Source organism: Rattus norvegicus, chromosome 20, assembly GCF_021556685.1.
Source record: "Rattus norvegicus strain SHRSP/BbbUtx chromosome 20, alternate assembly SHRSP_T2T, whole genome shotgun sequence".
Classification (NCBI taxonomy): Eukaryota; Metazoa; Chordata; class Mammalia; order Rodentia; family Muridae; genus Rattus; species Rattus norvegicus.
The window spans coordinates 13,430,698-13,446,786 of record NC_141553.1 but is presented as its reverse complement, the minus strand read 5'-3'; the positions used below and the strand labels follow the sequence as shown (position 1 = coordinate 13,446,786).

Genomic DNA, 16,089 nt, shown 5'->3' with positions numbered 1-16,089 from the left:
AACATGCTTTCTCCTTTGCTTGGGACCACAGCCCTCTTTTCTGGCTTAGCTCCGAGATCCGCTGTAGCTGGTGCGTCCCATTCCCCACTTGTCCGTTCCTCTTGGCTTAGCTTCACCAGTGGCCAGTTCCTGCATTTCCTGGGAGCTGCGACCCGGGTCCTCCAGCCCCTCCCTGTTTAGCTCAGTAACCCGGGGAAAGTCTCTAGCTACCGGGCTTCTCTTTCTCTGCCCACCTTTGCTCTGAGGCAGAAAAACATTGGCAGGCTGTATTATCTTAGAAGTTGCCAGATAACACAATTGCTGGGCACAGATTCTTCTGCCCTAAACTTATCAGCTTCTATATCAGCTGGTCTGAATCAGCCAGCCTCCGCTGATGGAGGAAGGTTCTAGCTCAAGATCTTATGTGGTTGTTCATGCTTCTTGTTCCATAGTCTGGAGAAAGACCTTTCTCCTTCCTCGAGCCTCTTCTTCCTTTACCCTTCACCCAGCAATTAGCTTCCGCCTTCTTTTTATTGCCCAAATCAAGAACCTATTAGGGAAACAGCACCTCCCCCTACAGACATTTTCTCAGTTGAAGTTCTCTTTTCCCAGATGAAGCTTGTGTTAAGTTCACACAAAAAACCCCTAGTAGCACGGGAGAATTCTAGCACTGCATCCTGCTAAGTGTTTCTGTCAAGGCCAAAGAAAATGGAGAGCAGTTCTTAGTGTTAAGTCACATGAGCGGCGGCCATCTCTCCCTCTACCTCACCTTTCCATCTGCCCCAGGCGTGCTTCTTTCCCCGTGCCCATTTCCCCCCAGCTTTAATAGAGAGGAGACTATCTTCGCATTTGCTCTTTAGTAATCAAGCATCGCCATCTGATCTGATGGAGATTTATAACTAGAAAATCGACCTCTCTGCTCTCCATGACTCGGGAGAGTCTAATTTACCACGCTGAACTATGCCCATCTTGGGGCAAAGGGTAGTGGATTTCTGAGTTCCAACGTTAGAACATGGTGGATGGTTCGCGGGCCTCCTTAACACTTCACTAGGGCCTTTGAAAGCCTTGGAGAGGTTCTGTGGCTTGCTCTGGGGTGAGTAGAGGGACAGATCATTTGACTTCCTGGATCCCGAGTCCCAGATCTTCGTTCCTTTGTATAGAAGATCGTGGATTGGGTCAGCCTATGGCGGATCAGGAATCTGACACTTACCTGTCCGAGTACGATTCCTAGTCTGCTTCCCTTCCCCCAAGCTCAGAGTTGAGAGCTCGATAACCAGGATGTTGATCTAACCCACACGTCTCTCTGCAGATCAAGTGGCATGCGTCGTACCTTCGGAATGTGAGAAGTTCTGTGGCAGAGGAACCGGTTGTAGTGCCCTGGCTTACCCGGTGCTGGTCTTAGGAGTGATGCCTTCTGGTAAGCAGCCAGCCTCTCCACCAAGGGTCCCGCTGGAAAGGCAAGTAGGCGGATCCTACAGAAAAGGCTTCCTCACCAGCCAGCCAATCATTCTGCTTTTTTTGCTTACTCCGGTAGGAGCAAGGTGTTGACCGACCCCCCTCTCTCCTTCCCACACTGAAGTACATACACTTCCTCACGGAGGACAGCATGGACACTCTTGCTTGATTCAGTTATTTAGGTCACCTGCTTATTTATTCAGAAAACTGGTTAAGTCGTTGTTGTAAGCCCTCGGAACGCAAACACCAGCAAGAACAGAGTTATCCTCAAACTGCTCATTATACTGTGGGGTTAGTTAAAGGGCCAGGTGGTTGCCCGGCAATCAGCCACCGTTCTTTAATAGGTGGCAGTGAGCTTTCACATTTACCTCACCAGATTCCAATGAAATAACCAAATAAATATTTTTAAAGAGGAAACAAAAAGTCTGTGCGTCCCTGGAGATCAGCATCTCCGTAAACTCCGATACAGACCCAGGGAGACACTGGCCACGTTACAGACTAGGAAGGGAGCTGTCTAATTCTGATCCTGAGCCTTGGGAAGTACCCTATTTTAAAGCAGCCAGGGCTAGGACTGGAAGGTAGTGCTTAAAGGAGGGAAGGTTCTGGAATCCCAGTCTTGTGTCTTCTAGCCCTGAAGGGCCCACTAAAATCAGTTGGGATCCTGCCACAGGGAGTTTTCAGGTAGGGTGCTGGTTACCTTTGGAGTCTCCTGATAGCACAAAGAAACTTTCAGCCGGGCAGTGGTGGCACGTGAATTAAAACCCCAGCGCTCGGGAGGTAGAGGCAGGTGAAGGAATCTGCGAGTTCAAGGACAGCCTGGTCTAAAGAGTGAGTTCTAGAACAGCGAGGGCTACAAGGAGAATCTCTGTTGGATTTTTTTTAACAAAACAAAACAAAAAATTCAAACAGAGCAGCACCCCTACCAGGCAGCAAGTAGGGGTACCAAGTTGGATGAAGTTTCCTCTGGGCACTATGTGAACTCATCTACTTATCTTCTATGCTGCATGGCCTCTCCACAGACCCAATAAACCAAATTGAGCCAAATTAAAGTATAAAGGCAGGTTTACTGGGGGTAGCTCTCAGGTGGGTTTCCCTGATCTCACCTTGGGCTGGGGTATAAGGTAAGGAAGAAGTGGTGCTGTGCTGGTAGGGTATTGGTATAGCTTTATTAGGTGAGCTTAGGGCCCTGGAAGTGGGTCTTGGGCCCCGTGGTCACTTTGGAATCCAGAACCAGGTGTTGGCTTTATGTACTATTTTGTGTGATCTATCTTCCCCTGGCTTTGGGGAGGGTTACTTCTGACTGGAAGAGAAAGGCGGGGACCTCCTGGTTCACACCATCTTGGACTTCATCCCAAAACCCCTGGCTTAATGCCTACATCTTAATGGCCTCATGTCTGCCCACTTCCCAGATGAAGAGCCATACTTCTTGCCTATAGCAAGGACCTCTCCAAGTTGGGGCATACACAGTCATCTCACAGGGCTGTAGTAAGTAAGGGTAGTTAATCCGGCACAGACTAATGCTCCAAGAACTGTAGCTCCCATTATTCTGTAAGGACGCAGCGGGAAACTATTGTCCTGTCACCCACGAAGAACAAGTGTAACCCAGTGTCTAAGGTGGAATTCCACTCCAGGTTTGCACAGACTGCTTGTCCGAAAGCACACACTGTTTTTTAACAATGTCTCTTGGGAGGTGGAGGCCTTCTCTGGCCTGATCAGAGAGCTGACAGTCCAGGAAATGTTTTCCTTTTTTCCTTCCAGGCTTACAAGGCTTTATGCTGTCCACAGTGTGTGCCTCCCTCATGTCTTCCTTGACGTCCATTTTCAACAGCTCCAGCGCCCTGTTCACGCTGAACATCTACACCTGGATCCGGCCCACCGCCACAGAGAAGGAGCTCATGATAGCCGGCAGGTGAGGTATCCAGTCACGTCAGTCAGTCAGTCAGTGATGTCAGTGACTGCCTGGAAAGCAGGCTGTTGATACCTGACATAGAGTTATCATTTTTCCCCCCTCAGTCTATGTGGGTGGGAGGATATTTTTTTTCTTTTTTCTTTTTTTCAGAGCTGGGGACCAAACCCAGGGCCTTGCGCTCGCTAGGCAAGTGCTCTACCGCTGAGCTAAATCCCCAACCCCGGGGGGGAGGATATTTTTTATGCAGCTTCTCGATGATAATGTAAGGGGCTGGTTTTCATGTGGTTAGAAAAAAGTACTGATTATAATGGGACTAAAAATGAGCAGTTTAATGTACCTCTTCTAAACAGTCCATCAAGGGATATTTATATAAGCTGAGCTACTATTTTACTTAATCCCAAGGAAAACTGTTAAAAGCAATTCTCACTTTTCTCTTTTTAATTGGGAAAAGAAAGTTTTTCATCAATATATTATGATCACACTTAACTCCTCCAACTCTTCCTAGATGCTCCTCATTTCCTTACCCACCTAACTCTGTGGCTCATCTTCCCTCCTTTAAATCAAGCAAGCAGGCAAGCAAGCAAAAACAAAACAAAACAAAAAACCCGACCCAAATCAACAAATTCCCCCCGCCCCCGCAAAAAAGCCACAAACCCAAAAGCACATAAAACACAGTGAGGTGAGAACTTGGTTAGCACCAGAGTCTGGAGGGGAATGTAGACTCGGGTTCCAAGTGTGCCACACCTCCTTCGAGCTGTGACCAATCTGTGAGCTGACCCATGCAGGATTGTCTACTTATGGGACTAGCATCTGTATGTGATAAGCATTTCTGAGAGCCCAGGAAAGAATGTCAGGAGATCTGAGACTGGTCAGCAGCAGCAGCAGCAGCAGCAGCAGCAGCAGCAGCAGCAGCAGCAGCAAGGAATATTCTACTGTCAGTGGAATACTGAGAATTCAATCTACCAGAGGAAAGAGACACCTTGCTGTAATACAGTCTAGTTCTTCTTAAACATGCAAACATAGCAACACAAAGAATACGCGTAATTTAACGTTGTGGCTTAACTTCACATGCGCAAAGATTAAACATGTAAGACGCATGAAAAGCAAGGTGGTATGATTTCCCCCAAGGATGACTAAGCCTCTGAAGAGTGTGAATTAGATGAAATTCCAAACAAAGAATTCAAACGAGTGCTTGTAATTGTGTTCAAAGACCCAAAGAAGACAAAAACTCTTGAATGAATTTTAGGAGATCACAAATGGTTGAATGAAATAAGGATGTCGATTCTCCATGTGTTACATTATAGTTAAAATACTAAGTATATAGGTCAAAGAAAGTATATTCAAAGTTACAAGACAGAAACACCAAGTCATATACAAAGGCAGACCCATCAGAATAACAGCATACTTCTCAACAGAAAGTTTGAAACCAAGGAGGACTTGGAATAAAATATTTCAAGTTCTGCAGGACACAACTACCAACCCAGACTACTATACCCAGCAAGATTATCTTCTATGATTGAAGGAGAAAGAAAAACCACCCTATGATAAAAAAAATGGGTTACAGGGATTTATGACTACTAAAGGCCAGCTCTACATGTTGTTGTAAAAATATATAAAAATAAAAAAGTATTGGTTGTCTTTTACCTCGCTGGGTCCAGCACCATGGTGCCCCAAGATATCTGCTAGATATCTTGGCAGAAACACATCCCAGCCGCACACTTTCCTACACTCAAACCCTCACATAAAATAACACACAACACAATAATCTTTGACCCAATTGGTAAGATATAATTGCCCACTTAAACATACAAAGCCCGGTACCATCCATCCCTTAGGAACATTGATAACAACCTGTAAATACACAGAGCAGAATCATAACGTCATCTGCCATGGCTTCTCACCCTCTCCTCTCCTGTCTCTTCCTGTCTCTCCTCTCCTGTCTCTCCTTTTTCCTCTAGTCTCCTCCTCTTCCTTCAAACTTCTCTCCCACCCATCCTTCCTCCTCCTCCAATGACAGGCCTCCTTCTATCCTGTACCTGCCCCTCACCTGTATTTTACAAATTCAATGAGGGAAGTGGTTCCGGTGAAGTCACCTGAGTTCTGAGTAGTGACTAGGCAGCCGTCCTTGGGGCAGTGGAATTAGCATCAAAATACAGATAACTTCAGGGCAAACCACAACACTACAGACTGTATTTGAAGGAATCTTTTGGACTGAAGGGAAAGAAAAACATATCTACAAGGCTACACCGGAAGAGTGGGTAAGCAAATGAGGAGTAAGAAAACATGAAACACAGCAGACTCAGCAAAGTGACAGGAGTTAGGACTTAGTTCAAGGACTCCAGATACTAATGGTATTGATTCTGTATTGAAGAGACACAAACTGGCAGATTGGTGTGTGCATGTGTTATCTCAGCAAACACCACATCCAGCAGAGTGCTGGTCTACGTGAGGCAAGGAGGAGGTCTGTTTCAAACGACCCAGTAGGCAGTTGTAGTTTAAACCCGAGTGAGTCTTGGACACCGAACAGTTTATTTTAGGCATATTTAAGCACAACACAATCTTGGGGGAAAAGCTTCCTAGTGACAGCTCAATTCTGTGTCAAAACTCACTGTAAAGTACATGTGGTCTCTGTAGGTTTAGATATTTTAATACCTACTTTAATAAGAACAAAATATAGACTTCAAAGTTCATCTGAAAGGGCAAAGAGAGTTGTTTCCTTATGAGCAACAGAAGAATCCTGGTGAGCTCAACTTCATAAAACAAACCCCACCAGATACAAAGAAACAGATTAGTCCCAACTGAATAGTGTCCGTGATGGCAGTAGTCCAGTCTCTCCAACTTACTCTACCAAAAAAACAGACAGGGAAACATCTGATTTAAATGGCGTCGCAGATCCAATAGATTCTAGCAGACATCTATAGTGCATTTCTTTCAAATACGGAAGAACATATATTCTCAGCAGGTAACTAAACTTTCCCCCAAATAGATCATAATTGCAACAATTGTAGTCATAATAATTAACATAAGCGACTAAGGAAAAGCTATGACTTAGGATTGGCAGGAGAAAAATCTTCAAATCAACACTGAGTGTTGGTTTAATCCACAGGTTTTTCGTTATAATCTTACTTGCCGTCACCATTGTCTGGATCCCCATTATAGAAATGGCACCCAGCGAGACACTGTTTGAGTACATGCAGATTCTTAAGAGCTGTCTGACACCGAGCGTGACTGCCGTCTTTCTGCTGGCTGTGTTTTGCAAGAGGGTGAACGAGCAGGTGGGTATCCACGTGGCACGGAGTGCGGGGCTGTCTTCATACCGTAGATGCCTTCACGAGAGCTGCCTCAGCGAGGCCTCTTGGGTATCAGGGTCGTTCGCACGAGGGCACCATGTGCTTTCCGAGAGATGACCTCTTTCTTTCCCAGTGGAGTTGGTCTAAACTCACTGTTGTGCTCCGAGGGTAAGGAATTGATCTTCTTTGTTTTCTGCCCTTTGTAAAAATAACCTACTTCTGTCCCAGCCAGAGGAAGCTGCCTCCCCACCCCTTACGCTTGTGGAAGTGATAGAACCCCGAGTGAACCCCTAAACTGTGTAGTTGCCCCTAAGAAACTTTGCATTGAGTTCCAGCGGTAGATTCCTCCACTTTCCTCAGTCACGATTCAGACCAAAAAGAAAGAGAAAGAAAGACACTCCCACAAGAAAAGCCCCCCAAAACCAAAAGGTCTCAATGGATGCTTTATTTTACCAACAATACTCTGCCTATAAACTGGCGGCATGACTGCTCCATAGCATGATTGAACCAAAATTTCCTTTATACAAAGTATTAAAGTATGATGGCATTTCTCAAATGAAATCATAGGCATACAGTTGTCCACAGCTGTGGTCCTTTAGTAAACGAAGCTAAACGCTCGCTATACATTAAAGAGAAACATCAACAGGGCAAATGTATGAATTAAGACGCCCCTGAACTCCCCCATTACGTAGAACATCACAAACCCGCCAACCTTTTAGTCCTTTTCTTGTACGCTATTCTGTCTCCACCTTCTCCACATCTGATTGGATCCCTGGACTTTACTTCATTCTCGGTGTGACGCTCTCCACGAATACATCTCATTGGCCGCTGCTTTGGTGGTTGAACATCTTTCTGGGTGTCCATTGTTAGAGCCTCTGCAGTTCGAGGAAGCGTCCCTTCTCCAAAGAGAAGCTTTTTATTACAGATATGAGAGAGAGAGAGAGAGAGAGAGAGAGAGAGAGAGTAGTAGAGGCATCAGGAAGAGTCCAGAACAGAGAAAGAAGTGTCCAGTGCTGAGAGAAGGGGAGGGAGAGAGAGGGACAGAGAGAGAAGGGGGAGGGAGAGGGAGGGAGAGAGACACAGAGAGAGGGGGAGGAAGAGGGAAGGGGGTAAGGGAGAGGAAGGGGAAGAGGGAGAGAATAGAGTATAGTGAGAAAGTTAGGAACAGAGTGGGGGAGCAGCATGCAAGGCTAGCAGGGTTATTAAGGAGAACAAGTAGTTTCGGAGAGGGAAGACCACGAGCTGGAGAGGGTTTAGGGTAAGGCAGGAGGAGATGGGATGCGAAATACCCGAAATGGGTTCTGGGAACTGAATTTAGGTCCTCTGCAAAAGCAGCGAATGCTCTTAACAAAAGAAGCTTTCTCTCCCACCCCACCCCTGCCTCACATCCCTTCAAATACTCTGTTACTATTCGCCTGTGTTCAGGATCCTGTCTTACCCCAGCTGGAAAGAATCTCTAGATAGGACTCCTGAGTGAGTCACTCTCTAGTGCTTACCTTTATAGAGCGGACGGTTAGGGTAAGGAGGAGAGCATGCTAGCATGGGCTCTGAAATGTGTAACAGGGTCTTGTGATACGGAGGGAGTCCAGTGGCCATCATGGGCTTTGATGTGCTGATAGGCACCACGAGTCGTCATATGTCCCTTCTGCCAGTGACTCCACGGCTTTCTTCCGTAGAGTTCTTTTGGTAGAGGGGACTAGCTTCACAGTTTCCCGGAGAATGCTGTCTTTTAGCTAACCACCAGAAATCCTCCTCTGGTGTAGACTGAGCACATTTCTGGATATTTGGACTGCCTTTCAGGGTTTAGAGAATTGGAATGTCCTTTGGACCTGATGTTTAAAGGTGCAATTAGCCTGAGTGTCTTACATTTCTTACTGTCTTTCATTTTATTTTTTTGAATCACGTCTTAAACGTTGTTACCCTGGACAGAATTGTGCAGCCTGGCCTTGCACACCTTCTCATGCACATACCCATTTGTGATCTGGCCCCGCACACTTGTGTCAGACCCTTCCTTCTCCACGGACAGCCCGCAGTTCCAGGCTGCTCCAAACCGATAACTGCTAAGCTGTCTCCTTCCCCCTTGGCCCTTCCTTCATGGACTGCTTGCTTGGCCGGGAATATATTTTGGCTGCTCCGCCTGGCGGAGACTTCTCTCCGAGGCCTTTCTCAGCTGTTCAGTCCCTCAGACCACCTGCCAGAGACGCCAGTCCACCCTGCTCACTGAGACTTAATTTGGCAGTGTAAACGTCAGAGGAGTAACCTGGGTCCCAGAGTTCCTTCACTTCGCTCTCCTTGGAAAGGGATGGGCTGGAAGGGGAGGTTGTCAGAGAAGTCTGCCTCTCTCAGATGACAACAATCTTGGGGTATTGGTACACCCCCAAAGCTCTCCTGCTGTCCCTGGTTCCAGGTTACAGGAATGCTGCAGGTACTTTGGTCATCGTCCCTATTAACCTAAAGCTCTTTGCCAGGCTCTCTCTCTCCCGCCCAGTTTTGTATAGCGTAGTCATTAGCTTCCTTTCTATCTCCTTCAGGAAGTGATTACTTTGGGTCCTTTGACCGAATGTTGAGCCTTTCCCTCCCCTTTCTGTAGGGATCCTGTCTTACATCCACCCCAGCCTGAAAGAGTGTCTGGGCAAGACTCCTGAGCCACTCTCCAGTCCTTACCTTTATAGAGCTGACAGACAATGTAACTGAGGGAAGCAGGGGACACAAAGTGAGCAGATACATCTTTGTGACAGTAACACAGAGGATGGGAAGGGATGCGAGGCAGGGTGGGGTGGGAGAGATAGTTTCCCTTGTTAAGAGCATCTGCTACTTTTGCAGAGGACCCACGTTCAGTCCCCAGCATGCACATCAGGTATGTCACAACTGTCTCCATGAGGCCTTTGGACATAGATGTGCAGCAAACCTGTAACACAGGCATTGTCCTGGTTAGTTTCACGTCAACTTAACAGGAGCTAGAGTCGTCAGAGAGGAGGGAGCCTTGGTGGAGAAAATGCCCCCATAAGATCAGGTTGTCGGCAAGCCTGTAGGGCATTTTCTTGGTTCATGATTGATGGGGGAGGGCCCAGCCCATTGTGGGTGGTGCCATCCCTGGGCTGGTGGTCCTGGGTTCTGTATGAAAGCAGGTTAAGCAAGCCATGGGGAGCAAGCCAGTGAGCAGCATCCCTCCATGTCACCTACGTCAGCTCCTGCCTCCAGGTTCCCGCCCTGCTTGAGTTCCTGTCCTGACTTCCTTTGATGATGGGCTATGACATGGAACTATAAGCCAACCAAACCCTTTCCTCCCCAACTGCTTCTAGTCATGGCGTTTCACCATAACGATGGTAACCCAACTAGGAAAGGCACGCACACACAATTAAAAGTGACGAAAACTGGGGTTGGGGATTTAGCTCAGTGGTAGAGCGCTTGCCTAGCAAGCGCAAGGCCCTGGGTTCGGGAAGGATCCTGGAGGTTGCAGGGTGGGCCGTGAAGGTGGACAAACAGGGACACGGCTCAGCGGGAGAAGACCCGGAGTCAAAGCCAGAAGCACCAAAACATGGAGACAATTCTAAGCAGGAAGAAGGGCGAGGGCAAGAACGCATGCTAAAAGCAAAGCAGGCCGAGATGACAGGAGCTGAGTGACCCAGCAGGGAGTAGTGGAGCTAGGTGAGGTCAGCCATGGTGTAGGGGTGAAGCACAGTATAGGGCTGAGGCATGGAGTAGGGGTGAGGCATGGTGTGGGGGTGAGGCATGGTGTAGGGGTGAGTCAGGGTGTAGGGGTGAGACATGGTGTAGGGTTGAAGCACACTATAGGGGTGAAGCGTAGTGTAGGGGTGAGGCATGGTGTAGGGGTGAGGCATGGTGTGGGGTGAGGCATAGTGTAGGGGTGAGGCATGGTGTGGGGTGAGGCATGGTGTGGGGTGAGGCATGGTGTGGGGTGAGGCATAGTGTAGGGGTGAGGCATGGTGTGGGGTGAGGCATAGTGTAGGGGTGAGGCATGGTGTAGGGGTGAGGCATAGTGTAGGGGTGAGGCATGGTGTAGGGGTGAGGCATGGCGTAGGGGTGAGGCATGGCGTAGGGCTGAGGCATGGCGTAGGGCTGAGGCATGGAGTAGGGGTGAGGCATGGCGTAGGGCTGAGGCATGGCGTAGGGCTGAGGCATGGCGTAGGGGTGAGGCATGGCGTAGGGCTGAGGCATGGCGTAGGGCTGAGGCATGGTGTAGGGGTGAGGCATGGTGTAGGTGTGAGGCATGGTGTAGGGGTGAGGCATAGTGTAGGGGTGAGGCATGTCGTAGGGGTGAGGCATGGCATAGGGGTGAGGCTTGATCCCAGTGACAGGTGCTGAGACGTCATTGGAGGGTCCAGGAAGAGGCTCGGCATTCTCTAGTAGAATTCTCTAGTAGAAGAAGGTGGGGCCCCCGAATGAGAACAGATGGAGGAGGTGAGGGTCATGGGAAGGGACTGGGCTCAGGACACATTTTGGAAACAGAGGCCAACATAATTCGGTGAGGGATCATGGGGGAATGGCATAGAAAAGGAATGAGTTGAAGCTGGAGCTGGCTCCTGGGTTTGACTCGAGCATCTCAGAGCTGGGGTCCCCCCCCCCGTAGGGAAACGGAAGATAAAAGAAGACAAAGTTTGTTTCAGACACAGTTTGAGATGCTTCAGTTAAAAGTGTTTCCAACTCTTCCTAAGTCCCCTGCTTGATGTAGGGAAACAGTGCCACGGCCTGGCATCCCCTCCCTTGCACAGACTCTCGTCTGCATGGTATCAATGCCCCATTACAACACTCTTAACTTTAGAACCCTGCTCATCGGCAAAGGGAGGAAGGAGACACTTAGTCTTGCTGGCTAACTCTTGTCCCGATTCTTTGGCAGGGTGCCTTCTGGGGGCTGATTCTGGGAAGCACGATTGGTGTCTTTCGACTGCTGGCTGAGTTTTTCTATGGCCCCCCAACCTGCGGGGAAGACCGCCAGTGTCCCATATTCATCTGCGGCCTCCATTACCTCTATTTTGGCTTTTGCCTTCTCTTGGTCACCATTCTGATCATACTGGCCATCTCCTTAGCCACGGAACCGATTGCAGATGACCATGTAAGTGCCACTGTCCATCAGGAGGCTGGAGGATGAGTCCCAGGGGCAAATTACAAATGAGGGGGGAATGGCTGGATTCCTAGAAATAGGGGGACCAAGGGGAGACAGGGGGAGTAGGTCAGAAATGGGCAAAGGATTCTGGTTCCAATTGAGTGTTGGCCCAACTATTCCCAATAATAATAATAATAATAATAATAATAATAATAATAATAAACCCAAAAAGCTGTTCAATGATCCGTCAACTACAAACTCATTTAAGCCTGAGAGTTAGACTTACAAAGGCTTATTGAAGTCCCTGAAGCCTTGAGTTCACTAATCTCAGTATAGCCCAATGCCATCAGGGCCATCCACGTAGAAGGCCAGGGGACAGGATTACAGGTCCCAGAGATACCTCTCAACCTCCTCTTCACAAGTCATTTCCTACTCTCCACAGGATGCAAGCGTCAGTCATCCGTTAAACGTACTTACTAGAAAGCTTGGGCTTGGAGAATTTAAATAAGTCGTCCAGGGTAATGAACTATTAAATGCTCTTGTTACTTGTTAACCTACGTGGTTTGACACTGTAGCACAACAAGGAATTGGTGTTGGCAGGAGTGAGGGCCTCGGACAGCCTCCTGTCAATCAAGAGGGAGCAACACAGACCGGGACGGAACTGCAGGACCGAGAACCTTACTTGCAGCTTTTACCTAGTCTGGACAAAAGGGTGAACTCTGTTGTCAAAAGTTAATTAGAGACGACAGAGGCAGAGGGATTATGAGTTTAGGTCAGCTGGGTAAGCAGTAAATTTCGAGGCAGCCTAGGTTACTTAGGGAAAACCTGTCACAAAGAGGAGAAGCAGAACCAATTTGGATATATGTCTGCAGGCCGAGGTCCCATGGTGTGACCCTCTTACCCTGCTCTCTCCACACCCAGCTCCACGGTCTTTGCTGGAGTTTACGGAACAGCCAACAGAGGAGAGTGGCTTTAGACAAAGATATGAGGTGGAAGACCTTCCCCAGCTTCACATCCCAGCCAGGTAAGGAGAAACATCCGCAGCCTCGGGAAGCCGTCCTGTGTGGACCCTGAAGCTGGGGCAGCTGCCCCAAACACCTTCTACCCGCCATTCTACCCACCCCCCTCACCCCCTTTCCCCGCCCACCACAGACACATCCAGATAGAAGCGCTCGCCTTCTCCCCACTAAAATGCTTCTGGGGTTGTTCCCACACGTGGAGTCTATGAAGTCACGTGGACCCCAGAGGGAAGGGAAGAGAAGAAAGATTAGGCCAAAGGATGGGAGAGCCAGGCAGAGAGCCAGGGAGCCTCAAAATGTGCTCTTTCTGCCAGATGCTCACCATATAGCTTTACCCGTAAGGGACCTTTGAGCTCTGGCTGAATCACTAGATGACTCTTCCAAATATTTCCAATGCTTCTCCCCGCAGCCTGCGTGCAATCGAGTTATGCTGTGGGTATTTAAGAGCAGAAGCCAGGGCTGGAGAGATGGCTCAGCGGTTAAGAGCACTGACTGCTCTTCCAGAGGTCATGAGTTCAATTCCCAGCAACCACATGGTGGCTCACAACCATCTGTAAAGAGATCTGATGCCCCTTTCTGGTGTATCTGAAGACAGCTACAGTGTACTTATATATAATAAATAAAATAAATCTTTAAAAAAAAAAGAGCGGAAGCCACAGGATATAGGGCGGTGGGGGGTGAGATGAGGACTCTCAACCACAAAATGAGAGAACTATGTCACTGACTGGTCCTCCCTGGCTACCGGTCTCTGTCCACTGTCCCCGAGGCCTCTCCAGCCTCAGCTTGCAGGGACAGGAGACATGGGCTCGGGAGACATCAGAGGTCACAGCACAACTGTCAGGATCCAGCTCTGACTGAAATGGAGTTGTCACTCAGCAGGGCCCTATTCGCAGGAGTGGTCAGGAGAGGTCACATTCTAGGCAGTGGCTGGGACGAGAGCAATGGGATAGAACTTAGCATGGTGCTGATCCCAGCCAGCACAGGTTCTAAGGGGTCAGCCAGTACCATCAGCGCAGACAGACTCTGGGGTGATGTGCAGCTCCAGTTAGGAGTCCCCGAGAAAGGAATGGCAGCCTTCCGAAGTTACTAGGCTCTCCATCTGGATAGCCGTAGGATGGTCCTCCAGCGCCCTGGTGTCTGCAGTTGTCCCTGCTAGCCAAGCAGAGGACTAGGGCTTCCTGGAGAGAACATGATCTAGAAGTTACTAAAGAGAACAACGCCTGTTTCTAGGCCCCATGGTGTCCCCTCTGTCCTCCAAAGCATAATGATTTCAGGGGCAAGTTCTGTGTGTCGACTTGAGACAAGCTGGAGTCATCATAGAGAAAGGAGCCTCCCTTGAGAAAAATGCCTCCATGAGATCCAGCTATAAGGCATTTTTTCAATTAGTGATCAAGGTGGGAGAGCCCCTTGTGGGTGGTGCCGTCCCTGGGCTGGTGGTCTTGGGTTCTACAAGAAAGCAAGCTGAGCAAGCCAGGGGGAGCAAACCAGTAAGTAGCATCCCTCCATGGCCTCTCCATCAGCTCCTGCTTCCTGCCCTGTGTGAGTTCTAGTCCTGACTTCCCTTGGTGATGAACAGCAATGTGGGAGTGTAAGCTGAATAAACCCTTTCCTCCCCAACTTGCTTCTCGGTCATGATGTTTGTGCAGGAATAGAAATTCTGACTAAGACAGCAGGTGTAGACCACTTACTTGTCCCAGACCTGCAAGGGTGGAGGGTATTATAATGGCATATTGACATATGTAACACAGGGAGTTCCTATAACACTTGGGTGGCCTAATCGAGAGGTTCTGGGTATGACTCGGAGCTTCCAGCACCCTCAATACTTCCCAAGCCACCTTCTGACCCGGTGTCTTAGTCGTTTCTCTTAAGACTTTCCTTGCACAGGCTGGCCATGGGCTTTCATATACGAAGTCTGGGGAATTTCATGCTGCTGAAGCGGGCCTCCCTGCCTTCCGAATTCAAGCCTGCTTGATCCCCTGACCATCCATTCCCTCTCTTCCAGGTATGTTTGGAGAGGCCCACACCTGCATCTGGAAGTTCTGGGACTTGTTCTGTGGTCTCGATTCAGAGCTAAAGTGTAAGACAGGTCCCGAGAACACCAGCGAGGAGGAGTTAGAGGAAACCTGGAAGCAGATGGTATCCAGCAACACGTCATCGGCCTTAGAGATTCTGGCCAGGAGAATGGCGGCCAGAAAGAGTGAGGAACACAGAGACAGGATGAAGGACTGGAGCGACGAGCCGGAGAGCCCCTTCTGGAAGAGAGTCGTGCAGGCTAACGTGATCCTTTTGTTCCTGCTTCTCATTATCGCGCACGTCTATTTTGCCTGATGACTCAGGACGCACCCTTCCCAGACTGCCTGCCTCATCATGAAGGGATGAAGTGTTTCCTTTATAGAGACCCAACAATACGGGGCCAACACTGAACACTGGCTCGCAGGCTATGCGGCAAGCACTAACAACTGGCGCGCATGCGTGGACAAGAGACAAAGCCGTCCTTGTGTTTACAAATTACGCCAGTGGAGGACTGCAGCTCCTCTCCGAGGCGAATCCTCGTCTCTAAATTTCTTAGGTGATACAGGCTTTCCTTTTTAACTTTAATGCTGGCTTAAAAAAACTATGATATTTTGGAATATATTTAAAAAAAATCTCCCCACTCAATATTGCTTTTCTGTCTCTGCATCTGGCCCAGCTGAAGGATGCCAGTGGCTAAAGTCCAGCTCCACTCTTGCCTGTAGGCTCTCGCCCACAGGTGTTGAACCAATGTCGACGCCCACTCAGGCTACCAAGGAGCGACAGCTACCTCCTGGGTGCAAACTTCAGCTGGTCAGGGATGCTCTAAAGGAATTGGTTCTTAAACCACGTACCACCAACTGGCTTCTGTTGCTCTGGTTCCCTAGAGGGTAGAGGGAGGGTCCACTCCTTTGCTATAGCTCTTCTTAGCCACACCCCGTTTCTTACAATAAGGGGAGGAGGGCGCTCTGAGTGAGATTCTTTTTAGCCTATACGGCCAGGCACTCCTGGGCTATGTCTCTATGGGAATTCCCTAAACTTCTCTTTCTTCATCTCGGATCATAATAAATGATGTGTCGTTAGCAAAACTTTCAGGTGTCTTGACGTGACCTGGGGAAGGCCCACTCAGAGCTGGGAAGACCACACTCTCAAGATATACTTAACCGACATACCCAGTCCCTCACTCCTTCCTTAATTCTTCAGTAGACAGTTCTGAGTGCCAGTCGTGCCCACCCCCTCCCCAATATGGTGTGTCCTGTTAGAAATGGGTCTGGGGGTCCACACAATCCGACATATTTCCACAAGGCAGAAATTTCACTTCTGTAGGATGCACGGATGTACTTCGGGAAGCAAGCAAGCAAG

General features: G+C 48.8%; 1 protein-coding gene across 2 annotated transcripts in view; it reads left to right on the top strand.

The window, feature by feature from the left end:
- Positions 1 to 15,815, top strand: part of Slc5a1l1 (solute carrier family 5 member 1 like 1) — a 50,085-nt gene extending 34,270 nt beyond the window's left edge. Inside the window, 6 exon segments of one of the 2 annotated variants that reach the window (NM_001434733.1) lie at positions 1,289 to 1,396; positions 3,193 to 3,343; positions 6,450 to 6,618; positions 11,492 to 11,707; positions 12,620 to 12,722; positions 14,720 to 15,815. In NM_001434733.1, coding sequence (NP_001421662.1) covers positions 1,289 to 1,396; positions 3,193 to 3,343; positions 6,450 to 6,618; positions 11,492 to 11,707; positions 12,620 to 12,722; positions 14,720 to 15,045 — 1,073 coding nt within the window. In that variant the 3' untranslated portion in view covers positions 15,046 to 15,815. 2 annotated transcript variants of the gene reach the window in all.
- Positions 15,816 to 16,089: the final 274 nt, after the last annotated feature.